The sequence below is a fragment of the Verticillium nonalfalfae genome (genome assembly GCF_003724135.2).
Source record: "Verticillium nonalfalfae strain VnAa140/NRRL 66861 chromosome Unknown scaffold_172, whole genome shotgun sequence".
Lineage (NCBI taxonomy): Eukaryota > Fungi > Ascomycota > Sordariomycetes > Glomerellales > Plectosphaerellaceae > Verticillium > Verticillium nonalfalfae.
In genome coordinates, this window is record NW_021167397.1 from 1,486 (window position 1) to 25,795 (window position 24,310).

At 54.8% G+C, this 24,310-nt stretch overlaps 9 protein-coding genes and 1 non-coding gene across 10 annotated transcripts; 4 read left to right on the forward strand and 6 right to left on the reverse strand.

The window, feature by feature from the left end:
* Window positions 1–495: 495 nt before the first annotated feature.
* On the forward strand, window positions 496–1,605 carry D7B24_002816 (uncharacterized protein; the record flags this gene model as incomplete). Its single annotated transcript, XM_028637014.1, has 1 exon — window positions 496–1,605. One exon carries the CDS (start codon window positions 496–498, stop codon window positions 1,603–1,605), a length of 1,110 nt encoding a protein of 369 aa, XP_028490994.1.
* A 2,348-nt stretch (window positions 1,606–3,953) lies between these two features.
* Window positions 3,954–5,318, forward strand: ALP1_2 (Basic amino-acid permease; the record flags this gene model as incomplete). The annotated part of the gene is made up of 4 exons (XM_028637015.1): window positions 3,954–4,241; window positions 4,302–4,544; window positions 4,606–4,807; window positions 4,870–5,318. 4 exons carry the CDS (start codon window positions 3,954–3,956, stop codon window positions 5,316–5,318), a joined length of 1,182 nt encoding a protein of 393 aa, XP_028490995.1.
* Window positions 5,319–5,900: 582 nt separating this feature from the next.
* D7B24_002818 (uncharacterized protein) lies at window positions 5,901–9,531 on the reverse strand (the record flags this gene model as incomplete). Its single annotated transcript, XM_028637016.1, has 6 exons — window positions 5,901–6,633; window positions 6,689–6,882; window positions 6,950–9,031; window positions 9,098–9,133; window positions 9,191–9,309; window positions 9,417–9,531. 6 exons carry the CDS (start codon window positions 9,529–9,531, stop codon window positions 5,901–5,903), a joined length of 3,279 nt encoding a protein of 1,092 aa, XP_028490996.1.
* Window positions 9,532–11,613: 2,082 nt separating this feature from the next.
* Window positions 11,614–11,685, reverse strand: D7B24_002819. Its single transcript has one exon. It is a non-coding gene; the product is annotated as a tRNA-Thr (tRNA).
* A 774-nt stretch (window positions 11,686–12,459) lies between these two features.
* On the reverse strand, window positions 12,460–12,768 carry D7B24_002820 (uncharacterized protein; the record flags this gene model as incomplete). Its single annotated transcript, XM_028637017.1, has 1 exon — window positions 12,460–12,768. One exon carries the CDS (start codon window positions 12,766–12,768, stop codon window positions 12,460–12,462), a length of 309 nt encoding a protein of 102 aa, XP_028490997.1.
* Window positions 12,769–13,933: 1,165 nt separating this feature from the next.
* Window positions 13,934–16,048, reverse strand: D7B24_002821 (uncharacterized protein; the record flags this gene model as incomplete). Its single annotated transcript, XM_028637018.1, has 4 exons — window positions 13,934–15,069; window positions 15,133–15,773; window positions 15,841–15,918; window positions 15,996–16,048. The coding sequence occupies 4 exons, from the start codon at window positions 16,046–16,048 to the stop codon at window positions 13,934–13,936; spliced, it is 1,908 nt and encodes a 635-aa protein (XP_028490998.1).
* Window positions 16,049–16,503: 455 nt separating this feature from the next.
* Window positions 16,504–17,587, reverse strand: D7B24_002822 (uncharacterized protein; the record flags this gene model as incomplete). The annotated part of the gene is made up of 3 exons (XM_028637019.1): window positions 16,504–17,087; window positions 17,144–17,333; window positions 17,408–17,587. The coding sequence occupies 3 exons, from the start codon at window positions 17,585–17,587 to the stop codon at window positions 16,504–16,506; spliced, it is 954 nt and encodes a 317-aa protein (XP_028490999.1).
* A 1,031-nt stretch (window positions 17,588–18,618) lies between these two features.
* On the forward strand, window positions 18,619–19,434 carry D7B24_002823 (uncharacterized protein; the record flags this gene model as incomplete). Its single annotated transcript, XM_028637020.1, has 1 exon — window positions 18,619–19,434. One exon carries the CDS (start codon window positions 18,619–18,621, stop codon window positions 19,432–19,434), a length of 816 nt encoding a protein of 271 aa, XP_028491000.1.
* Window positions 19,435–19,797: 363 nt separating this feature from the next.
* Window positions 19,798–21,187, reverse strand: D7B24_002824 (uncharacterized protein; the record flags this gene model as incomplete). The annotated part of the gene is made up of 6 exons (XM_028637021.1): window positions 19,798–19,866; window positions 19,925–20,379; window positions 20,440–20,723; window positions 20,775–20,950; window positions 21,022–21,047; window positions 21,157–21,187. The coding sequence occupies 6 exons, from the start codon at window positions 21,185–21,187 to the stop codon at window positions 19,798–19,800; spliced, it is 1,041 nt and encodes a 346-aa protein (XP_028491001.1).
* Window positions 21,188–21,986: 799 nt separating this feature from the next.
* D7B24_002825 (uncharacterized protein) lies at window positions 21,987–24,249 on the forward strand (the record flags this gene model as incomplete). Its single annotated transcript, XM_028637022.1, has 3 exons — window positions 21,987–22,076; window positions 22,348–23,389; window positions 23,456–24,249. 3 exons carry the CDS (start codon window positions 21,987–21,989, stop codon window positions 24,247–24,249), a joined length of 1,926 nt encoding a protein of 641 aa, XP_028491002.1.
* Window positions 24,250–24,310: the final 61 nt, after the last annotated feature.

Consider the following 24,310-nt stretch of genomic DNA (forward strand, 5'->3'; position numbering starts at 1 on the left):
AGTAAAGAGGTCTTCTATACGTAGTCTATAGTAAATAGAACGTAGGTAGGGGGTCGGAATATATCTGGATTCTAGCCCTCTATAGCTTAGGGGGCCCTCTATAGCCTATATATACGTTCTCTCGTGACCCTTAGCCCCTAGCCAGCCCCTTAGCTTGGCAGGCCCTTGGTGGCTCCGCAGGGGTCCTGACAACCATGGACTAATAAGTGCCGAATAACAGCGTGTACTGAGGCTTTATAATAGTATGGGAATAACACTTGATTTCAAATCATCCCAAGAAGATCGGCAGGTAGCAGTATGCTTGATATCGAATGCGGATAGCCGGTTGGACCTGTGGATTCGGTTGGTAAAACTCCGCATCCAACTCCGCAGGGCGCAATTGCCGGTTCGGGCTTTGAGCGCCAGACGAAACGCGTTAAGTAGAGGACAGCGAAACACGGCAAACCCCGTCACATCAACTGCGCAAACCATCGGGCGGCACACATCGCGGATACAATGACTGTCGAGACCAAGAAAATCCTCCTCACTGGGGCGACCGGCTTCATCGGTGGCAGCATCTTAACCCACCTTCTCGAATCACCAGAGCCGTCCCTCAAAGATGCACAGATCACCTGCCTGCTCCGCGGTGCTGATCGAGCGGAGAAGCTCTCATTGACGTATGGAGATCGAGTCAAGCCAGTTGTGTATGAAGGCCTCGACGACCTCGAGACCACCACCGCTGCTGCTGCTGAGCACGACATCGTCATCAACACCACAGCCGGCCACCACACTCGGGCTGGAGTCGCGCTGGTCGAGGGTCTGGCTAAGCGGAAGGCGTTGACGGGTCGCGATGTCTGGATACTGCACACGTCGGGCACCTCGAACATTGGCGACAGGCCTATCACGAAGCCCAATGTCCCGGTCCGTGTCTTCGACGACCTCGTCGACGATACCTACAGCTACGAGAAGGCTCTGGAGGCAGAGCATGCCTATCCCCAGCGCACGGGAGAACTCAGCGTTATCGATACAGGTCTGGCGCGAGGCGTCAAGACACTCGTCATCATGAGCCCCATCATCTACGGCGAAGGGAGAGGCATCTTCAACCAAACGAGCATCCAGACCTTCACCCACCGTACCGCTCTGAAGAGAAGACAGGTGGCTGTCGTCGAGGCGGGCAACAACATCTACGGCCACGTCCACATAGCCGACCTCGCAGATCTCTACAAACTCGCCCTGCTCGACATTCTCGACAGCCAGGGCCAGAATCTCCCCACGGGCCCAAGGGGCATCATCTTCAGCGCGCACGGCGAGCACACCATGATCCGGCAGGCCGAGCTGATCGCTGCCGCCGGGCATGAGCTCGGCGTGTTCCCAGACAAGCAAGTCAAGCATCTTGGGCTGGAAGAGGCGGCGTGGGCCGTCCTCCCTCACATGAAAGCCTTCACGGAAGAACAAATCAAGCTTGCGGGCCCTCAGATCATCGAAGCGATCCTGGCGGCCAATGCCAGGTCGGTACCGAGCGTTGCTCGCCGGCTGGGATGGAAGCCGTCCCGGGGCGAAGACGCCTGGGAGCAGTCCGTCAAGGATGATGTGAGGAGTGAGGCGGCTGCTTTGAGTCTCCTGTGAGAGTGTAGTCATAGCCCATAGTGCGCCGAAGAAGGTGACGTAAGAATTGAGGTCAACACTGTCCGCGAATGAAAGGATGCGATGCGAATCGCCTTTTTTTTTTCTTTTAGTGATTGTCACCAAGTGTCGAAGGAGTTGTGTAGGTGGCGTGGGGAGTACCTGATCCAGGCGCCGCACCTCCCTAACTTTGGCCCCCAAAGCAAGACGGCGATTACTAAGACAACCCGCCAGGGCCCCTGAGCTTCGGGCACAACATCCCCCTAACCTCGACCCTGCGCCAGGGGAGGCACAGGGCACCTGGCGGGAAAAAGGGGAAAGGGCAAAGGGCGAAGGGGCGAAGGGCCAAGGGCACCCTGAGGTCCTGGTGCCCCTGCCTCGGGATCAGGACAGTCCCAAAAGAGGCACCTCTGCATCTCTGCATGAGGCACCTCTACACACCCTATTCCATCGACATCGCATCATCGTACATCCTGACAGACGCCTCCGTGCATCCCTCGACTTGTCCCGAACCACTCTGCCGGCTTCAGTGCGCCCATCTTTGGTTCTCCAATGACAAAGGCCGCCACCAGGCAGCCTGTCCGATGCTCCCTCCAACAGGCCAAGGATCAATCGATGTTTTCTTCCTCGCCTGGGCCATTTGCCCTTCGTGAAGCCAGGGGAGCATGCAACCAGGACAACCGACAGATGCTTCTAGTACACAGCCTCGTCTCAATGCTGCTACGGTCGAGCTTGACAGGCTGAAATCGAGCAACGCGACTTTTAGCCTGTTCCTGAAATTTGCGAGGTCCTCCACCACCATCCACGGGCCGCCCCCTTGTCAAGCCGAATCCGTGTCACACCACAACGCCGATTGCGAAGCCTCATGCCTAGTCAGGAAGGTAGCTCTGGGCTTTTCCGGGCGCCAACACAAGCTTGAAGCCGGCAAAGACTCGCGCCAGGTGTATGTCCGGGTGATCGATGGGCGTGCCTGGGTGTGTGAGTGTGGCTTGTGCTATCACGGCATCGTTACGGCGCTGACGTCGAAGACGGTTATGCTGTGCTTGGTGCCGGAGCCCGGCCGGCCTCCAGCTGACAGAATCACGGACCTGATGCCGAATCATCTTGGCTCACTTCTCACCAGAGCCCTCGATGATGGGTGTGATCCCTCATTTCCAAGGGACCAGCCAACAGTAGCCAACGACCAACAAGCCTCCGAGACCTTCGTGTCAGGTCATCGGCACGGCGGAAACCGGATCTCCACGCGACCCGCCGATACCCAGTCGTGTAAGAAGTTGGCCATGGCCATCCGGATCAGCATCGGATACCCCGCGTTCGACGCTCACATCACCACTGTGCCTTGATTGATAAGACCAAGGAACAGAGACTCGCGAGGCAGGAGATGCACGTCAAGTCATGTCCAATGCCGCCATATGCGACTCTATGCTCGCATGAGCGCGTCTTGCCTTACCAGTTGCCTTCTTGGGCCTCGACAGTCAAGCAGGTCCATCTCTCAAAGCAGGAGTTGCCATCCCTTGATGGCCTCTCGGTCCTCTCAGTAGTGAGCCTAGGACCGCCGACGGTGTCCTCTGCCCCCAAAACCTAACCCACAAATGTTAATGCGACTGCCGATCTGTGCCCCAGAGTTATCGGCAGTCATTACCTCGCTGGTCGAATGGCGCGTCGCAAAACATGCGGGAGGATCACGAGCTTTCGGCACCGTCGTCCCAATCAGGCAGTTCAACACCAGATACCTCACGGACCCTGGACAGATCAGGTCCCCCACCCCTCAACGCAACGAGGAACCCCCATCGGATGAGCGCGCACCGGCCGGCGCATGTCCAATCAAGGGGCCTTGGCTACGGCGAATGCCTGCCGTTCGGACAGCAGATTCGTCTAGCCGCCAGATCACGGCAAGCTTAAGGGTGCTGCCGAGACGTTAGATCGCAGCGCAACAGGGACACACCCCGGCCCGATAACGTCGACCTGCGCCTAACTTGACGACCCCGTCATTCATCTGCGCAACTGCCGCCATCCTTAGCTCTCGCCCCTATGAACCGATCAGGAAGCTCGAAATGGTAGCATGTTATCCCCTCACGTTGTAAGCTTGGGCGCCAGATACCCCATGCTATCACGACATTGACTGCTGTTCTTGGATTACCTCTACTCAACGACTTGTGGAGGCCAATGCCACGATGGACCGCCGCCATGAGCATCAATCAGACTGAGGATCTGAAGCGGAGTACAAAAGAGGTCGCTCGCGCCCATCAAGCTGGTTCATTTCACTCATCAGCATCAGCCTTCTCATCTGCTTTCAACTCCTCGGTCTTGCCTGTCTCTCTTCCGGTCTCCGAACCCCTTCCATCGTCATCATGGTCAACTTCAGGAACGTTCTCCTGGGCCTCTTGCCCTTCGCGGCCGCTGCGCCCGTCGCCCCGGGCACCCCTGATGTTGCCAACAAGTACATCGTCACCCTCAAGTCTGGCATCTCGACCGACAACGTCGCCTCCCACTTGAACTGGGTCAGTGACGTTCACAAGCGCAGCCTGGGACGCCGCGATCTCGCCGGTGTCGAGAAGACCTACGACATCAAGAACTTCCACGCCTACGCCGGAACCTTTGACGAGTCTGTCGTTGCGGAGCTGAAGAACAACCCTGACGTACGTTTCCTGAAGGGCGGATGGACCCCAGTTTGACCTCAGTGACTGACTATTCTCCAGGTTGCGGCCGTTGAGCCTGATCAAATTTACACTCTGTCGGCCTACACCACCCAGTCCAGCGCCCCCTGGGGTCTCGCTTCCATTTCCAGCCGCACCTCGGGCGCGACTTCGTACCGCTACGACAACTCGGCCGGCGCTGGCACTTTTGCCTACGTCGTTGACAGTGGCATCTTGACCACGCACACCAACTTTGGCGGCCGCGCCATTCGTGGCTACAACGCCGCTGGCGGAGAGTGGGTTGACGTACGTGTACCAAATATCAAAGCACATACCTTGCGAGCTTTTACTGACGCCCCCTTTACAGAGCATCGGTCACGGTACCCACGTTGCTGGCACCATCGGCAGCACGACTTATGGTGTTGCTAAGGCTGCCACTCTCATTGACGTCAAGGTCTTCGTCGGCCGCACGTCTTCCACCTCCATCATTCTCGACGGCTTCAACTGGGCTGTGAACGACATCGTCAGCAAGAACCGTGCTAGCCGCTCCGTCATCAACCTGTCGCTCGGTAAGTTCCAGGGTCCTGCCGCTTTCTGGCTCTGTGGATGTGTAACTAACACCAATATCAAGGTGGCCCCACCTCGACTGCTTGGACCAGCGCCATCAACGCCGCCTACTCTTCTGGCATTCTCAGCGTCGCCGCCGCCGGTAACGAGAACGTCTCCGCCTCCACCAGGTCTCCCGCCAACGCCCCCAACGCCCTGACCGTTGGCGCCATCAACTCCGCCTGGGCTGAGGACACTAGCTACTCCAACTTCGGCCCCGCTATCGACATCCTCGCCCCTGGCACCAACGTCCTGTCTCTTGGTTACACTTCCAACACCTCCACCAGGACCCTGACCGGTACCTCCATGGCCGCCCCTCACGTTGCTGGCCTTGCCCTCTACCTTGCCGCCTTTGAGAACATCAACACCCCTGCTGCTCTCAGGAACCGCATCGTTGCCCTCGGCACCTCCGGCCGTGCCACCGGTATCCGTGGCGGCAGCCCCAACCTCATCGCCTACAACGGCAACGCTTAAGGCTGACAGACCTGATGCGTGGCAGACCGTGGGACGTTGAAGGAGAAGTACGGCATGGCTGGATGCGGGAACGACATTATGGATTGGCATGAATATGATCATTAGCGTGGTGGCGCGGAAATCTGATGAGGACGTAAGATAAACATAGAGCTAGAACTTAAAATATTCGAACTCGGACATTTCTTGCTGCCCCGTCTCGGTCGAAGAATCGACATGGTGTAGCACAGTGTTCAAGCAACTCGCCCTCGAGTGACAATGAACGCATATCGTCCGATACAATGATGCGGTGTATTCTCAATCCGAAGTCTGCAGATATCGTTCAACCATAGTCAGTTTCGACGCTCATTGGAACCAGATTGAGCAAACGTCACACTCTCATCTGACGAATACGACCAAATGGAACCAATCACTAAGGTGAACAGATCCCGGATTGTAGTCAGCCCAGCACTCTTGTTGTTACTGGAAAGCAAGTATTCTTGGTAAACAGTATTCATGCTCCAGTAAAGATCATCGACCATTTCAGACACCCATACGACAGCCCGTGCTCTTCTTCGCTCACGAGCCCCTTTCCCTACCCGCTCTTCAGTCAAAGACATCCATAACATATCGCACGTTCCTCAACGACTCAATCCACTCCGCGGCGCTCTTTTCATCCACCTCGGCACCCTTTTGCTTGTCCATTTCCATCCTCAGCTTGATCGCCATGTCCCTTGCCGAGTTGGCCACCCCCCTGGAGCCACAGACAAACACCTTGGCCTGCTTCCTCCAGAGCGCCACAATCTCGTCCCGGTCATGCCACATGCGATCCTGCACGTGCCTGCAGCCCTCGCTGGCCTCGGCCTCGCGGCTGTACGCCCGCCGGACGCTCACGGCGCCGAGCTTCTCCCACTGCTCCAGCTCGTCGCGGTACAGGTCGTCGTGCGCCCGCGAGCGGCACCCGAAGAACAGCAGCGCAGGCGCCAGCCGGCGGCCGGCGGCGATCATGCTGGCGCGCTCCTGGGCGAAGGCGCGGAAGGGCGCGAGGCCCGTGCCCGCGGCGATGCAGACGACGGGCGTGTTCTCGGCGTCCGAGGGCAGGCGGAAGGCCGTGCTCGGCGTGCGGATGCCGACGTGGAGCACGTCGCCCGGCGCGAGGGAGTCGAGGTACGTCGAGGCCACGCCCATGTACTGCTGGCCAGACCCTGAGAGGGAGGGCGCGTTGAGCACGGAGAACGTGATGGTTGCGTGCTCCGGGTTCCACATGGGGGAGGACGAAATGGAGCTGCGAGCTGTCAGCGCGTGATCGGACTTCTGCGGACGCATTCGTGCCGTTTTGCTGTTGAATGTTGCCATTCATGTTTCGCCGAGGCAGGAAAGAAAGAACTTACTACTGTCGCACACGCATGGGAGGCAGCATTGATAGGAACAGACCAACGGGCAGCTGCGCGCTGGGGAAACGCTCGAGAACGTCGAGGACGGACACTCGCTTGCTGCTGATCTCTTCGGCGTAGGCATCACCGGACAGGCGGGTGATCTCTGCCTTGGTCTTGTCGTCACTGACAGCCTCAGAAAGCGCGAGAAGGTTCTGGCAGAAATCTGTTAGTAAGGGGAGAGCTGGATGGGGGTTGCAGTTCTGCATAATGAGCACCCACTCTCTTGGTAGCAGGCTGGCCCAGCTCGACATAGGAACTCAGCAGGTCATAGGCCGGCACGCTCTCGTTGACAGGAAGTGAGGTCGGCCCATCGGTTGTGATGCTCAAATGAGCGTCTCGGGGCAGCTGAAGGCATCGCATCGCCCTGTGCACGTTTTCCTTGGGGTTGATGGGCAGCACCGCGAGGTAGTCGCCAGACTTATAGCTCAGACCCTCGGGCAGCTTGATTTCCAAGTGCTTCTTCACCTCCTGCTGCTCGCCGTCTGCCTGGGTGAGGACTCGCGCATCGACAACAGTGGCATCCTTTACGTCCTGGCGGAGAGTCGAGGTTCGGGGGTTCGTGATCTCGACGTTCATGCCCTTGACCTTGTGCGTCGGCGCCGCATCGCCCTGAGTCTCAGTCTTGTACTTGCTTTCCAGAGCGGGCCAGAGAATATCGTCTTCCCACGTCTCGAATTCAGTAAAAACCTCGCCCGTGGAAACGTCCGTGAGACCCATTTCCGCAAGACGGGTTCCGCCCATCGCTTCCATCTGAGTGTCGACCAACTTCGGAATACGATGGAATGTCTGCACCCAGTCACGGTTGCCGCAGCCAAAGACGACGTAGTTAACGTCCTTCAGAGGTGCGTCCTCCTTTTTCATACCCTCAACCCAGGCAACAAAGTGGCCGGCGTTGTCTGGAGGGTTGCCCTCGTATGAAGCCGTGACAATGACCACGGGCTGATCAGTCGGCAGCGTCTGGTTGGCACTGTCGAGACAGTCCACCTTTGTGGCGCGGAAGCCGTGTGATGCCGCGTCGGAAGCAACTCGGTGAGCGAGCGCCTCGCACGTGCCGCTGTTGGAGCCGTAGAGGACGGTGAGGGGGATACCCTCGCCCGTGGCGCTGGAAACTTTACTTTCCTCGGTCTCCTTCGTAGCTTCGGGCTGCACGGCGAGGCCGGCAAGACGGCGCTCGAGTGTCGTGGGAGTCAGACCGTCGCGGAGAACGGCGCGCATGTGCATATCCTTGGGCTTGATGGTTAGAGTCTGTTTGAGGTGCTTGTGATAGGTTGGGTCGAGGATGAAGTTGAAGTTCTGCAGGAGCATGGCCATGACCAGAAGGGCCTCCTGCCAGGCGAAAGGACGGCCGATGCAGGCCCTCATGCCGTTTCCAAACGGCTTCCAGCAATTGGGAAACTCCTTGTTGAGGCGGTCGAACTCGGCGTCAAGCATGCGCTCAGGGACAAAATCGTTGGCCGTCTCGCCAAAGACGAGCGGGTCGAGCTGAGACTTGGCGAGCAGGTTGACGATGGTCTCGCCCTGCTTCACGGGATATTTCCCGCCGAGCACGGTATCTTCGAAGGCCTCGACCGTGAATAGGGGAATCGTGGCGTTGAGACGAAGAGTCTCGCGGAGAACGGCCGAAATATACGGTAGTTTTGCCATGTGCTCAACCTTGATTGTGCCCTTTCCGCAAACATCGTCGACTTCTTTCTGAGCCTTCTGATAGGACTCTGGATGCTTCAGCAGCTCGAGGAAGGCAAATGACAGGAGACCAGACGTGGTTTCGTGGCCGGCGATCAGGAACGTGATGAGGTTATCCATGATGCTCTCGTCTGACATTTTCTTGCCAGTTTTGGAGTCAACACCTTCCAGCATGGCCGTCAGCAGATCACGACGATCACTCTTGCCGGCTTTACGCGACTCGAGGACCTCCTTGGCGGTTGTCCGCAGGACACTAATGTCAGCATCAAACTTTTGATCCCTGGCGCGGTAGAAGAGCGACGGCAGCGGTAGCCTGTTCGCGCGGTGGCCGCACTCGACCAGAAAATCACCCATGGACTCGATGAAAGGGTGCAAGACCGGAGAATAGAAACTGTTGAAACGGAAGCCCATGGAGCATAGTGCCAGGGTATCGAGCGTCAGTCGCGTGAAATCGTCAGTGACCATGATGGGCGTGTCGGGGCCATAACGGGCCCATTTGAGGGTGAGCTGAGAGGCAATGTCGTGCATCTCGTCGAACATGTTGCGAATGGAAAGGGGCCCGAATGCGGGCATCAAAATCCTGTGGGCGATCCCCCAGTTCTCCTCTCCCATTTTCGCCTTCACTGCCTGTTAGATCGCTCATGTGATGGCAGGGGACGTCGCCAGCAGAGACAGGAAACTCACTGTGAATAAACCATCGTGAACACCATTTCTTACTTGCTGCACAGGTATTAGAATGGAGAGCGTATCAGGAAAAATGTTTTTTTTCTGGCGCACATTTAATGATGAGTTGACCGACTTCTTGAATCGCTTCTCGTCGCACGTCTCGTTGACAAGCTTCTGGGTGGACACCAGGACGACTGTCCTGCCAGGGAACCTCAATCGGTAAATTTCTCCTTTAGGCGGACGACTGTTAGCCAAGGGCCTTAATGCTTTCTCTCATTGCCGCATCGGTTGTGATGGCGACCCTGCATCAGTCCAGAAGAGGGGTGTGTAGCAGTACCAAATCGGTCGGCCATTGATGTCATCGATCCCAATGGGAAATCGGGGTCCATCTCCTTGACGTTGCCAATGAGCGGCAGGCCCTGGGGCTCAGGTATAGGTGTTTCTTCAGCCATCGTCTGGATGGTTGCGGACTGTATTGAATGGGACTAGCGATGGAGGTGAAAAGGAAGAAGATGCTACGATATGAATGAGAAGGATGTGAGTGGTATTGGTAGTTTGTTCAAATGGGCCGGGTTGGGTAGGCAAAAGTTAGATAGAAGCCTCCTTCACCGCTGGTGATATATACATTCCTCCACTACCTTAAGGTACCTTACCTGAAGGTACGGCACCCAGGGTACGGTGCTGTATCGCCCGTGCGATGATATGCGCCAAACCCCATCCGCCCGGCGCCTTTTACAGAAACGGACCGGAGGACCACGCGGCATGTTTGTTCCAACAAATTCCGCTCCCAAACAAGTCGTGGAAACAAGTCGTGGTGCCCTAGTGGCTCGCCTCGCTCTCGCTCAGCGTTACGCAAGCAGGTTGGACCAGCAATGCCATGGTGACGTTTTGGACTGTTTCAATCCGCCTCTACAAGCACAGCAAAAATGAACGATGGTGCGAACAGGGGGCGGGCCAACAGGGGCCTGGGGAATAGGGACCGAAGACAGGGTGGTAGCGGGTGGGTGCCGACCACCAGTGAGATTCAGGGTAATCAATCTGCAGTGTCGGCACTCCCTGTCCCGATCTAGTTATTCTCGTACAGCATGATCGGTCACCCCGGCCGGCGGTCAGTTGGCTGGCTGCCCGACCGACCATATCGTGTTCATCTGTTCATTGACTCGCGGGCTATGCACGATGAAGTCAATATGCATACATAGGCCACGAAACCTACGAGCAGCCTCAGAACACCTCCGTCTGCCATGAATTCTGCCTCTTCTAGCGCGCTATGGAGCTATGGCCACGGCACTGCAGGGAACTAGGGCCAGCTATTTAGGGACGGTCCCAAACTCTGAAGCCCGCTGATGAGCTAGGCACTCGTCGATGTGGATAGGGGATACGCCCAGTATGAAGACCCGTTCAGGGGTTTCACTGTTCACGCTCATTAGCGACTGAATGGCTTGATTTGCCATACATCCTACACTCGGTAAGAAGGCCTGGTCTGGTTTGCGCGCTTGATCCTCGCCGGGCTCAATATCCGGGACTCTCCCACAGCCGACCTCTACTATCCCCACAAGAACCCGAGGTTCTTTGCTTCTACCTAGACAAAGGCGTATTGGTGGCCCACAACTTACCAGGCCGGTTTCAATGCATCGTGAGGAAGCTTGGGGCAGAGGGTGGTGCGTCCATATCACTGACTGCTCCTCAACAATTCTTCCGAACCGAGGCATGCTGCCGCTTGGCTTTCCCGTCCCGCGACAACCTTGCCTCGCCTTGTGGAACCTCGATCGGCACTCTCAAGCCCTCATTCACACGGTATGACTCGCTAGAATCTGAGGTCAAATTTGGCGGTCCACAAACGCCCACAAACCGCGGCTTCTCGGCCGAAGCGCCATGTGAAGAAGCCAAACACCCCCCGGACCAACTCTCGACAATTTCCAGTCCGACTCCTGTCCCGTTCGGACACTGCTCCGACGGGGTGGCGATACGCCGCCGCTCCGTCTGCGACAATCTGCTGTATGTGGGCTATGTCAGGTACAGCACCAAGACGACCGCGTGTCGTCGCATTGGTGATGCCAATGCTCAGGCTTGGAACCGGAAGATATTGATAAGATCTACAATCGTGGGCTCGTATGTATGCCAGGCATGGTCACCCTCGAGCAACCCGCGCTATGCCCAGTGCATAGGGGGGGGGAGGCGATGCCAAGAACAGTGCAGCCACGATGGAAGCCTAGCAGGCTTTCTTCCCAAGTTAGATATCTTGGCCAAGACAACAGCTGAACAACATCAAAGGGGATTATCATACTATTCACGCTTTCGTCGATAGAGAAACCTTTGTCAAATGCATTCAAGTTTCACTGCATTGCGCAAACTTGCCGCGCCTTGGTTGGTTGGCCCTAGGCCGCCTCAAAATGCAATGCGCTCCGCTGCAGTGGCTTCAACTGGAGCCATGTGCGATTGACTGGTGCAGGATCCACGCGAGATTGAGAGATTCTTTCGGCGCTTCATGCCAGCCAAAACAAATTGATTGTCAATGTTCATGCTGGCAAAAGTGATGCCTCGTACTGGAATCGAACCAGTGATCTCATCATTACTAGTGATGCGCTTTACCACTAAGCCAACGAGGCATTTCATATCATCATCGAGTTTTGCAGGGATACTAGTCAGTGTCCGGCCCCTCTCTGGACTCTTCTTGGGCTTTTCCTTGAACCTACATGGCCAATTTTGGTGATTCGAGCTGTTCAGCCTTGCTCCTATTCATTCCATGATTTACGGCGGAAATACAATCTCAAAGATGCGATACGTCTGAGAATTTACAGCTCGTGAACCCAAGTGGGCATTGCGAGCTGACACGCTTCAAGGTTTGGAGCACAGTATGTTCGAATAAGGTATGTTGTAAGCATTCCTGTACTTTGTTACTAATATTGAGAGTGCAAATTAGGACTAATGAGAAAGGAGAAAGACAGCGATGCTCTAGCCGATGTCGAGGAAGGTGGTAAGCACCACTGATGACGACGTCCGGCCATGTGCGCCATTTCCAAAACATTCGGCGTCGCTTCCTTGATGAGAACAACGCAAAGGGACCTTAAATCTCATGAGATGTGTCGATATCCGTTTCTTGTTGCGGCAGGGTATATCCTCCGAGTCCGGCTCTTGTGTTATAATTATGTTCATCCGACGCCGTAATAGACTAAACGATGGCTATCCTCGCGAGTCCGTCTCATTGCTGTGTTGGACCCTTAACAGGTGGTATATGCGTATAGATTGACGAAAATGCATTGTGCATTAGAATTGGATGGGAGGGCATACGGTGTGTGTCGTGGGATGGGAAAATGCCGCGGATAAAGATACTCGACTCTCTGCCTTCTTGATGATGAAGGAATCGTGTTGAGTGTTTCGTTCTACTGAACGGCATTGCGGATCCACACTGGCCTGCCCGGTCCGTCACCAAGGTTGCTTTCAATGTCGACCCTGACTGGCGAGAAGCCGTTCTCCAGAACGGCGTTGATGGGCAGAGGAGTTGATCCGCTGTAGCGCAAGCCAACATTAATCGTATCGTCGCCGTCGACCACCTTGATGAGGTTGTCGTTGATTTTAAGAAGCATGACGAGGATGCCGATAAGCGCTCCAGTGGCCGCCAGCTTGACGATGATGTCGAGGAACGCGAGAATCTTGGAGCCGCCCGAGGCACGGGGTACGTCACTGGCCATCTTGTGCTTTTTCTTCGTCTTTCAATGGATCGGGCGAGGAGAGGCTTGTTCTTCGTAGAGTATGGGCTCCGGGAAGGCGTTAATGTGGGAGCGATAGATGCTTTAAAGAATAGTGTTCGCGCCAGAAAGGAGCGGAGATGCAGCGCCAGGCTCCGTGTGATTGAGAGCGGCGTCGGTCCCTTAGTATCTTGAATGACAGCCCGCCAAGGCTTTGAGCTTCCAAGTTCTGTCGTGATAGTTGCAGGGTAGCGCACGAAAGCTTTCAGCTCCTGCATGCTAAACTCGACCCCTTGTCCACGCCACCAAAATAAGCCCGGACTAACGACATGCCGCAGCGCCCTGGCGGCGACGATCCATGGCTGACTCCATGCATTGATTGGTTTGAAGCTCTTATTTCTACACTGCGATCTGCTTCGTGATATGAATGTGGCTTAATCCTGCCACGCCGCTAACGGCGCTCCTTGCCTCGCTTAACTCCTGACAACGTAGAATGAGGGAGGTGGAGATTGTTAGGCAGTGGCGGGGATACACGAATCTTTCCGTCTTTGTATTGGTATGAGACTGCGGTCCAAGGTACAATCAAATGCCTGGAGGTCACGCGTCCGTTGATCGCGTATCACCAGCGGTGATGAAGCTCGCTCAGAGTTGGACAACATTCTATGGCTTCTTGGTTCGAGTGCTGCGCTCAATCTATGGAGGCATTTGCTATCGCGTCACTGTGCTGTCAGACCAGTGCATACAAGGAGAAGCATCATTTTCCAATCATCGAATATTTGCCAACGCGGGAGGAAGAAATATTGATGTTGTAATCTATGCCCGGAAGGGGGGCTTGGGATTCAATCAGTCAAACTTGCTAACAGCCTCGATCCACTCATTACGAACGAAGCTATTCCACTCACTTGACTTTGACGTTAGGGTCCCGAAGCTGGAAATGCACAACACTGACAATCCCGGTCAGGTTTATTTGAATCCGAATCCGAATCCACATGCGCTCTATCTGGCTTAAACAAAGGTTGTTCTTACCCCAGACTTGTCTAAACCCTCGCATTCAGAGGTCGTATTCCCTCGATGAGACAGACATAAAATCTAGTGTCAACTGTTGAGGTTAACATGGGATCACACCTACTTCTGAATCTAAGGGACCGACGCTCGGATCACCGGCCAATTACGCTGTCAAAGGCACCTCATCTCCCTCGGTCACCACAGACCCCGAACCGTCCGTTACAGAGCCAGTACGCTCCTTCTCTTGCTTTGCCAGACGTCCCACATCAACCCAATTCGGTGGGTGACGCAGAATATTCTGACCAATATCCTCTGCATCGAGACCAAAACGCAGCAAAGCCTCCTCTGAACACCACTCGCCGGTGCCCATCAGACCAACAGGCACAGTGGGCGAAACGGCAGATCCAGTTTTACCTTCAGCCATGGCGTATCCCGCGGGAACAGTGATACTCGGGACGCCACAGTAGTTGGCCAGCCACACATACTCCATCGTCTTCATCGTCTGATCTCCATCGCTAATGCCATACTTCAGCTCCTTTTCCTTCCGAATCGGCCAACCAGCGCTGGCGCTCGTAGGGGTGACAATGATCATCCCAGGATGCTGCTGCCACAGCCAGGACAGGTGCTCCATCAGCACCCGCCGCAGCTTTTGGGCGAGAAGAAAGTCCCAGGCCGGTGTGGTGCGTCCGAGTGCCAGGAGGATTCGATTGGCGGGTGAGATGCCTTTTGTGCTCTGCACGAGACTAGATGCGTCTGTGAGGAGGGTGATGGCATGTGCTATTTGTCCTTCGGCCACAAGCGGAATGTCAATGGGAACGACGGTGTAGCCCTTTTGGTCAACGAGACGGTCGATGAGGTTCTGGCAGATCTTTTGGACCTCCGGGTCGGCACGGGAGATCCAGTCTGTGGGGAGACCCAAGATCTTGGTCCGCTCCCCCTCTGATGAAAAGTCGAAAGGTTTTGCTGGCGGGAAGAAGGATTGGGGATCAGGCACGCTTGTGACTTCGTAGAGGGCAATCAGGGAGCGCATGTCGGATGCAATCGGACCACGCACAGCAGCCGTTCCGCTGTGATTCTGGCCCGGGTAAAAGGACACCCTTCCGTGAGTGGGCTTGAGTCCAAAGACGGAGCAGAAAGATGCAGGGAGACGAATGCTGCCGCCCCCGTCGGCTCCCATGGACAAGGGCACAATGCCAGTCGCGACGGCATATCCACAACCTGACGAACTGCCACCCGTGTAGTAGGATGGGTCGTACGGGTTTCTCGGCGTTCCATGGAAGATATTGTAACCAGCGGTGTCTAGAAGAATTAATGATAATCAGAGGGTGAGAAGGGCTGAGGTATGAGATGGAGTCAACTTACCCATGCCGAATTCGTGCAATGACAGCTTGCCGTAGATGACCGCACCAGCCTCCTCTAGTTTTGACACACACCAAGAAGGCTGTCCTACATTACCCCGAGCCCCTGGCCCGAATTCAAGAAATTCGGCATAATCATGGATGCCGCCTTGAGTAGTACGGTAGCCAAGGACATCGTACTCATCTTTTACGGCCGTTGGTACACCGTCCAGCGGTCCGAGGGATCTCTTCTCGTTATACCGAATCGTCGATGCCTCGGCTGCTCTGAGAACCAGCTCAGCATGCACCTCGATCCACGCCACGGAATGCTCGCCGGGCGGCGACGTGTCGCGGCGGATTAGGGGCAGAATTGCATGTGCGACATCCAACGGCGTGAGTTCTCCTGATAGATACTGGGATCGGTAGTATGCCGCAGTATTCGGGAACATGGATGATTTGCGCGCAAATTGATGTTGATCCAAGATGCCCTCCAAGTCAGAGTGATCAGCGGGCTTCACTTCGGCGTGGCTGGCATCGTCTACGAGAGGGAACACGGCAGGGTCATGTCGTGGCTCCACGGTGACGATGTAGTCCCAGATGTCTCGGAGCGACCCGAACTTGGCGTTTTTCCATGCGGCTCTGCGAACGAAGCCGACATTCTCCATACTGTTCGCGCCATCAGCCTCAAAAAATGGGAGGGCGTGCTACGCTACAGGTCATCGTGACAACTCACAAGAATGCAGCAGCTACGAGGAACCAGCCGTATATCCTGGGGTTCGGCCCGCCATCTTTCCTCTGCGGTACATTTGGTCTACACTGCAAGTCAGCTTGACGTGCCTCTTCCCGTGAGGTGCATGAAACCTCAAGATAAGTGCTGGAGAGGCTTACGCTCGGACAGGATCTGGATACAGGAACATGCGCCGGGGCGCGGGAGCAGACATTGTGCAATGATTCGACCGGCCGGCCACAGAAACGACGTTGGACAAACGGTAGGGAGGCGTTGATGCCAATTTGAAGATGCAGTGACAAAATAAAAGGTGACGTCTGGAATATAGTTCAGGACGTCAGTGTGTCATGACCATCATCCGAGGGTGCCGACGTGGATCAAGCACAGGCTGTTTGGTTGGTGGGTCTCGGGGAGCCATTTGTGGCCGGAGGCCCGGGCGGCAGACGGAGATCCGAGGCCAGCGTATTCACGAGTCACACATCACCAGATCAGCTGGAAAGCCTCACCAAACTCTTATCAGATGTACTTGACGCTACCACCATCGCAAAACTCAGACCAGCGTGTCTCTGGTTCGGTGGGGCCCTTGGGCGGACTTGCATCAGGGAGCGAGTGAGCGAACACACTAATCAAGGATGAGGAATGAGCAACCTATCGAAACGAAACATCCTCTTACATCAGATCCTTGAATGCCGGTGCCTTCGCGAGGAATTCCTTCCAGCTCGTCAGAGGGTCCTCGAGGAGCGCGTGCGACTCGTCTAGAGATGCACCGCCATAGTAGCCGCCCTCGTCCATGAGACGCATGTTCTCGAGCATTTCCTCTGCGGCAAAGTCGGGGAGTCCCATGCCTTTGAGAATGTCGGTGTAAGCCGTGTGGGGAAGCGAGAAGAAGATCGCATCCTTGCCAGCCTCGGGAAACACGGCCTTGAACTCCTCGAGGAGCTCCTTCGGCGTCATGTATTTGTAAGCACCCAGCACCCGCTTTCCCAGGACCTTTTCCTTGTTCTGGATGATGGATTTGACAACTTTGCCCGTGTCGGTGATATCGAAGACGGGAATGGGTGCGCTCTCGGGCATCGGCAACGCCAGAGTCCACACGTGAGCGGGGGGGTCGGCGCGCATTGCCTGGCCGGGAATGTTGGTCATGTAGAAGCCTGGCATGAAGAAAGTTGCGGGGATGCCAAGAGAGCGGGTATGCTCCTCCACCGCAGCCTTACCGTCAAAGTGGTAGACGTGGGGGAGCTTGCCGTTGGTCACTGAGGCACGCCATGTCAACTGCGCTGATCAACGAGGCTCGAACTTTGGTGCTTACATTTCTTGACATCCATGAGAGAGCTCCAAATGAAGTGCTTGACGCCAGTTTCTTGAGCGGCATCGGCAATGTCTTTTCCCTGTTTGACCTCGAGCTCTGCGTTCAGGGACTCCCAGTAGTTGGTCACGGCGAACACGGCCTCAGCCCCGGCAATAGCTTGGACGACCGACTTCTTGTCAGATAAATCGGCCTTTGTGCGCCTGTCAGCTTGGAGACCTTCTTCTAGGATATAGGGCTCAGTGACGCCCACATCAGCGGGATTACCTTGACAGTCTCGGCGCCTTGGGCCGCGAGCTTTTTGGCGGACTCTTTCGTGGTGTCCCGGGTTACAGCACGAACAGACCACTCGCTCGAAAGTCTGGCATCTTGAAGGATCGCGGAAACCACCGAACCACCTTGCTGGCCAGTGGCTCCAAACACGGCAATGATCTTCTTTGCCGCCATCTTGGGTTTGAGGGCTTGAAAAAGTAGGCGAGTAAATTGATATCGCGATTTAACTTCTGGGTCGTGATGACCTGGGGAAGGCTGGTGTGGGGTGAAATGATGTGCAACTCTGGAGAAAATCACCGCTGCGTGCAGGCACTGCAATGTTTAATAGTAGCTCAATGATCACTTAACATGTCATTCTGCATAGGCTCTCGTGTGTCACAAAGGCGACATGAAGCCAACGCTGGTTTGACACGTGCACTGGTCTAGCACTCTCAGCACCTATTGGACATCAACATGCGTGTGCAGTGCATCATTGGGAATTAGAGTTCGGCGTGCAGGCGACTCAATGTTTGCACAGCAAATGATCAAAGGCTAGCAATGAGGCACATCACGATACTGGTGCGGGGTTCATCATCCTGACGCAGCACTGTTGGTCACCAAACCTTTCGAGTACCTGTTTTCAGGCCATGGACAGCTGCCCTTACGCTGGCTCATTGCAGAGGCGCTCCGCAAAGACACATGATGCAGATTCTAGATTAATTGGCCGACGGGAACGAGTCCTGGGCATGGGCAAAGCCCGAATGGCCAGGTCCAGTCCTTTGATCGCATGTAAGACTGGCGTCGGCCAGTTCGTCCACTACCTGGGGGCATCACGATGGGAATGATTTATCATCAATAGCTCCAGTAAACTTAGAAATATGTGTATCAATATTCGTAGACCAGTTGCATGAAAGCTGCTCGAACTACGGAGGATGTGTGCTATGTCACTAATCCGGCTCCGGGGTTAAATGCGGTATTGATGCTCGGATATCGAACTATGGACATATCCTAACTCCGTATACGCATAGCACAGATGTAAGGACAAATGCAAATGGCGACAAAAAAAAAGGATTGATCATGTCCATGCTGCTCATGGCCGACAACATATCTGAAAGCTAACTATCTCTATCCTTCAGCTGGTTGTCGTCGTTTTATTGTTTTCAACTGAGGTAGCCTTAAGTGTTTCCATCTATTTATTGCCGCCGTTGTGTGAAATCCTCGCAAAGATGACATCAAATAAAAAGGTCATACTCATTACTGGTAAATCCCAAGCCGCCGCAGCGGTATGCTATCAGCTAACCTTGTGCTCAGGCGCCAATTCGGGAATCGGGTACGATACTTCGTACATCCTCGCCAACGCCTCAGCAGATAACCATGTCATTATGACCGCCCGGTCAGAAACCAAGGGCCGCAAAGCTCTACTTGAAATCGAAGCTCGCATACCGGCTGGTACGCTGAGCTTCCTCGAGCTTGACATTACCTCTGACGACTCCATCAAAGCAGCCGCGGAGCAATTGGCAGTGAAATTCGATGCTATCGATGTCTTGGTCAACAATGCCGGCATCTATAGCCATGACGGGCCTGTCTCGCGCGAACACCTCCAAGAGGTCTTCAACACCAACGTATTTGGCGTAATGTTATTGACGCAGGCTTTGGAGCCCTTACTGAAGAAGTCTGTCGACCCTCGAATCATCAACGTTTCATCTTCGCTTGGCTCCATCAACCTTCGAATGGACAAGTCCATCAGGGAGTACCATGTGACTGGCGAGGTCTACCGCATGAGCAAGGCGGCCCTCAACATGTTGACCGCATCTCTGGCCTACCAGTACAGAACTTGGGAGCATCCTGCCAAGCTTTGGGCATTTGACCCTGGATATGTCGTTACCAACCTGGCAGGAGAGGGCGACAGACAGAACAAAATCAACAATGGCGCAGAGTCGGCAGAAACCAGTGCCCAGGGAATCTTGGAGATGATCCGCGGGGACAGAGATGGAGAAATGGATCGATTTGTAGCGAAACAGGCTAAGGTGCACCCTTGGTGATTTGCTGGAGTCCTTGTCACGCTGCCGTAAAGAGGACGGCGCCGACGTTAAATGTCATGAAGATAGATATACAAATGAGGTGGTCGAAAAGAGATGATTTACACCAGGGATCAATTTTCTACCAGTGCATTCTTTGATCAATCATCGGTTTCATATAGTCTTGCATGCCTTTCCATTGTACACTTCCCAGCACAGTCTGCCTTCCTCGCTCATCTTTTGATGTTTCTGCTCTCAATTTGAGAACGTCATATGATCAAAATAGAAAGAAGGCTCTCCGAGAACGTTTCATTCGCGTTGTGAGTCATGAACATGACAGTGTATTGGCGCAGCTGGTGATCGACGATAATGTGAACAATAGAACGCTCACACATCCTGATGCTGAGTATCGACAGGCGTCCCGTTGTTCTCTCCACTTCGAAGCATGAGTTCGATCTTAATGGTAGTTTGTTAGCTTTATAATATTGCATCCTTGAGGAAGATCACGACTCACCAATTCCAAGTCTGCAAGAGCCGCCTCAGGCTCTTGCTCCGGGCGTACTTTCCCAGCAACAAGGGCTTCTCCCCAGGCACGGATCTCGGGAGGAACTCCAGACCTCTCGTTAGCCACAGTCTCAACCGTCTCCGCGCCGTCACGCGAAATTGTGACCTTTTCGTTCTCGATCTTGATCCACCCGTTCTCGCACGCAACAGTCCACTCATCGGCGCTCAGGCTGGTGCCCCTGGATATCTGGAACGTTCCAGTCACGCCAGCCTTGGTCTTGATGATGACATCGGCCGTGTCAACGGGAGGAAGATATTCCTTGATCTGGCTGGTGAACGAAGAGAGACGGGCAACCTGGTCACTCGACTGGGAAGCAAGCAGAAGACGGAGACCGGCCATGTAGTGGACACCTCCATCGAGGAGATAGCCACCCTGATGGGTCGGATTCCTTCGCCACTCGGTGACTAGAAGACGACAGTCAGCAAGTGTGCCACGTCATTGTTGGTAATATCAGGGCGTCATACGGTTGAACTTCCAATTCAGGGGAACGCATCCATGCTGGCGGCCATGAAAGCCGATTATCTTGCCCAGAGAGCCTTTCTTCAGCTCATCGGCGGCGAACTCGTAGCTCTTGAGGAAACGCCAGTTCTCGCCAATGGTCCAGCTCGGGCCCTTGATTTCGGAGCGGTACCACTTGATGAGCTCAACGGCGTCTTTGACGTTCTCTGCTACGGGCTTCTCAGAGAGGACATGCTTTCCCGCCAGCAGGGCCTTGCGAATGTACGGCGGCTGATTGGCGATGGGCAGCCTGCGCTGCTGTTAGTGTGTGAAGCTCACCAGCCAGCACTGGGCTACTCACGAGACAATAATGGCGTCAACATCGCTTCGCTCCAGCAGAGCATCGAATCCGGCATCTCCTTCATCGGAGTAAAGCTGAGGAGATCCTGCTACGACGTCCGCGATAGATTGTGCAGACTTCAGGGTCCTCGAGAAAACCGCCTTGAGGGTGAGGTCCTTGGCAGCCTCGATGGCGGGCTGTATGTCCTCGTTAGCCGCAATTGTGGAAATATACGCAATGCTGCGAAGGAAACATTGGATTTTCGTACCGCATGCTCCTCGCGCGCCCAAATGCCTGAGTTCAAGAGGTCAGCCAAACATCGCCAGAGCGAGAAAGAGATGGCAAGAGCCCCGCTCTGGGGTGTAAGTAATGCTGGCGAGGTAAGGGTTGGGACAAGACTGACCTCCACCCACAAGACCGACTCCGATAGACATTGTGTGATGAGAAAGTTTTTTCTAGGTTAAGAGGTTTGATTGATGAAGTGAAAAAAAAAAGCAAGGAAAGAATCCAGTGCAAATGACGGCGACAGGCAACCTGAAGTATGTTCCGTCTGTTGCTTGCGATCAAGCCTCATGTGTGTCATGGCGACCCCGCTGTGCACTGTAGTGGTGTAGTGGGCCAAAGTGGGATGTCCTGGTGGGCTCACAGCGCTTCTCATCACTCCGGGCTCCCCTGTCGTGATCAGTGACCATCCCCCATTTGGCAAATCTGGGGGTGCAAATACGTCAATGGTGTAGTGCTCCAGCGCCCCTCAGCCTGTAAATGTGCGCTTGGTGGGATCGAAGCCCGCTACTCCCCGACATCCCACGCACTGGATCCGTCACTCCCCGACACGCCATTGGGATCCCAATATTAATGTGCTATGCTCCCCTATCTTTTCATATTCCAGCATCTAGGTTGCCATCTTGAAAGTATGGCAAAGAAGGGAATCATGCTACAATTGATTATCAGCCATGAGTGATTCTCTACTACATCGAGGGCGCGCTGGTGAGCACCATCACGTGGTTGCAAATAACATGATCTGTATTATGTCATCATTGTGGTGAGGGACAGCACCAGTCGGTCATGAAGGCACGGTAGCTTGGTACTTGTCTGGCTGGGCACGGGAAGTGCTCACGACGCTCACTTCGTGTCTACCTACTGAAATGCTCACCTGACATCGACCTTGCCGCCTCGGAAACATCTACAGGACTGCGCCTTCGTCATAGTGTGTAGCACCATGCTTGGGTAATAATGTTCAAGTTTGTATCCGACAATGTCGGCGGTGTTGGGACCAAACGCAAGCACTCTGGCAAGTCCTGTGATCAGTGCAAGAAGCGCCATGTGAGTCCTGGAGAGCTTTCTTGGCGCGAACACGACCAAAAGCGGCGGTTTTAGACATCTATTGAACTTAGCTGACAACATGGCAAAGAAAAAATGTTCCCATAATCAGCCTGTGAGCTCAAATGGGTCTCCTGCAACTCGATCGTCGTCAACACAGGTACTCGATCAACCTCGGAGCGAAGACTCTGCTGTCCCGGATGAAAACTCGCGAGTTATAGCAAAGACCACCAAACCATATGACACCTCTTCTGCGCTGGTGCGATCACTGCAGCCTCCGCAAAGCGCCAAGCCTGTATCATCATTGGCCCCGTCTGAAGGTGCATACTTGCGATTCGTCGGCGACCTGAGCCCCGAGGCTTCTTTCCTGGAAACCCGCACACGAAAACCCGGCGTTCAGAAATCTTCGAGGCCAGGTGAGGTGGGAGTTTGGCTGGGCCAGAGAACTGATGACCGAGGCCCTACAGATGATCAGCAACAGGGCGGCACTGTCATAGTCGAACCGGTTGGCAGCCCTGCCTACCGTCTTGAGGGCTTGGCTGGACTTCAGGCGCTCTATCCCTACCTCCGGAGAGAATGCGCACTCGTACTACCTCCCAAGAAAGAGTTCGAGCTCTTGTCACGCCTCTACTATGTCAAGTTCGATCCGCTATTCCCCATCTTGAATGAGGAAGCCATCGACCAGCACGATGTGATGGATACCGTCGCTCTCAAGCAATGTATATGCCTACAAGCAGCCCTCGATCCGTCGATGAAACCTCACCTGAAGCTCTCCTGCGGCGAGAGTCTTCTCTCGCAACTCGAGTTTCGGTCTAGTATCGCGACGGCATTGAAACTGTCCCTGGACATGGGCTTCATCCGTAACAGGATGGTGCTGCTGCAAGTAACGGTGCTCATGGCTTTCTACACCGACAGATCTTCGGCGAGCGAGATTTCAACCGCATACACCGCACAAGCTGTTCAGCTGTCGCTTACCTTGGGCCTCCATCTCGGCTGGCCCGGCGACACCAGTAGCACGGAAAAATCTCGAAGGATTTTCTGGTGCGTCTGGACATTGGATCGCTTGAATGCTACTGCAAACGGGCGACCCATCACAATCCATCAACAGGATATGAACATGAGGATCTTCGAGGCAATACCAGAACAGCAACCCTCCTTTCGACTCTTCATCGGCATTACGCAGTTCCTTGATGCTGTCATCTCTCAATACCGCCCTCATGCGACTCCAGATTGCCAATCTTCGACCGGCAAAGTTCACTCATTTGAAACTTTGGCTCAGGAGGCAGATGCTCTAGACATTGGGTTCTCGTTACTCGGTAAGTTGGATCGAATCAAGGAACAGTACTGAGACAACCTTTGAGCTTCGCTAACCTGTCACATAGCTTCTCTGGAGATGTTCTACCTCTCGGTGGTAATCTTGCAGAGCCGACCACACAAGGGTGACAAATCGCCTGAGCGCGTCCCTTTGTCAGCGCTTCAGATATACAGCGCCTCGAGCATCGTGTCTGTCGCTCTTGGGGAGTTCAAAACGTCAATGACCTACTGGGCCATCCTCCCATACGCAGTGTCCATGGCCACCTCAGTAGCCTACCAGAGCCTGCGAAATAGTAACGTACCCTACAAGCGGAAACAGGCGTACAGTACGTTCCATAGCAGCTGCGACATCTTAGAAAAACTGAGCATATCATTCCGCTCCGCCTGCACAATGGCGAAGCTCGCCAACGATACGTTGCAGGAGGTCGAGAGGGTGTCGGGGAACAGGAACAGGGCCAATCAACCGTCAAACAGCAGCAGACAGAGCGTTGCCAGAGACGGGCAGGCAACTGACCAGACTACCCAGACAACATCGGCAGCCTTCGAGGCCAAAGAGCTCGAGGCAACGCAAGGCACGCAACTACGCCGAAGGCCCTCGGCGGAGGCTTCGTCTGTCCCCGTGGCCAGCGCTTACACGGCACCCTTGCCTGGACAGCCTAGCCTTGACCCATCTCAAATGATAATGGGCACCACTCCGTTTGACAACATGGACTTCACAGATGTCCCGGGAATATTCGAGGACTTTGACCCGGATTTCCATCTTAACCGCATCGATGCACTATTTTCGGCCACCCTGGATCCAACCATGTCGTTTATGCCAGATGAATGGTTTCAAGAGGGTGCTTTCGAAGAGCACCACTAAGTGGGCACAGCGAGAACGAGGCGGGCATACCACAAAAACGCGACCGCCAACAGAGCACCCA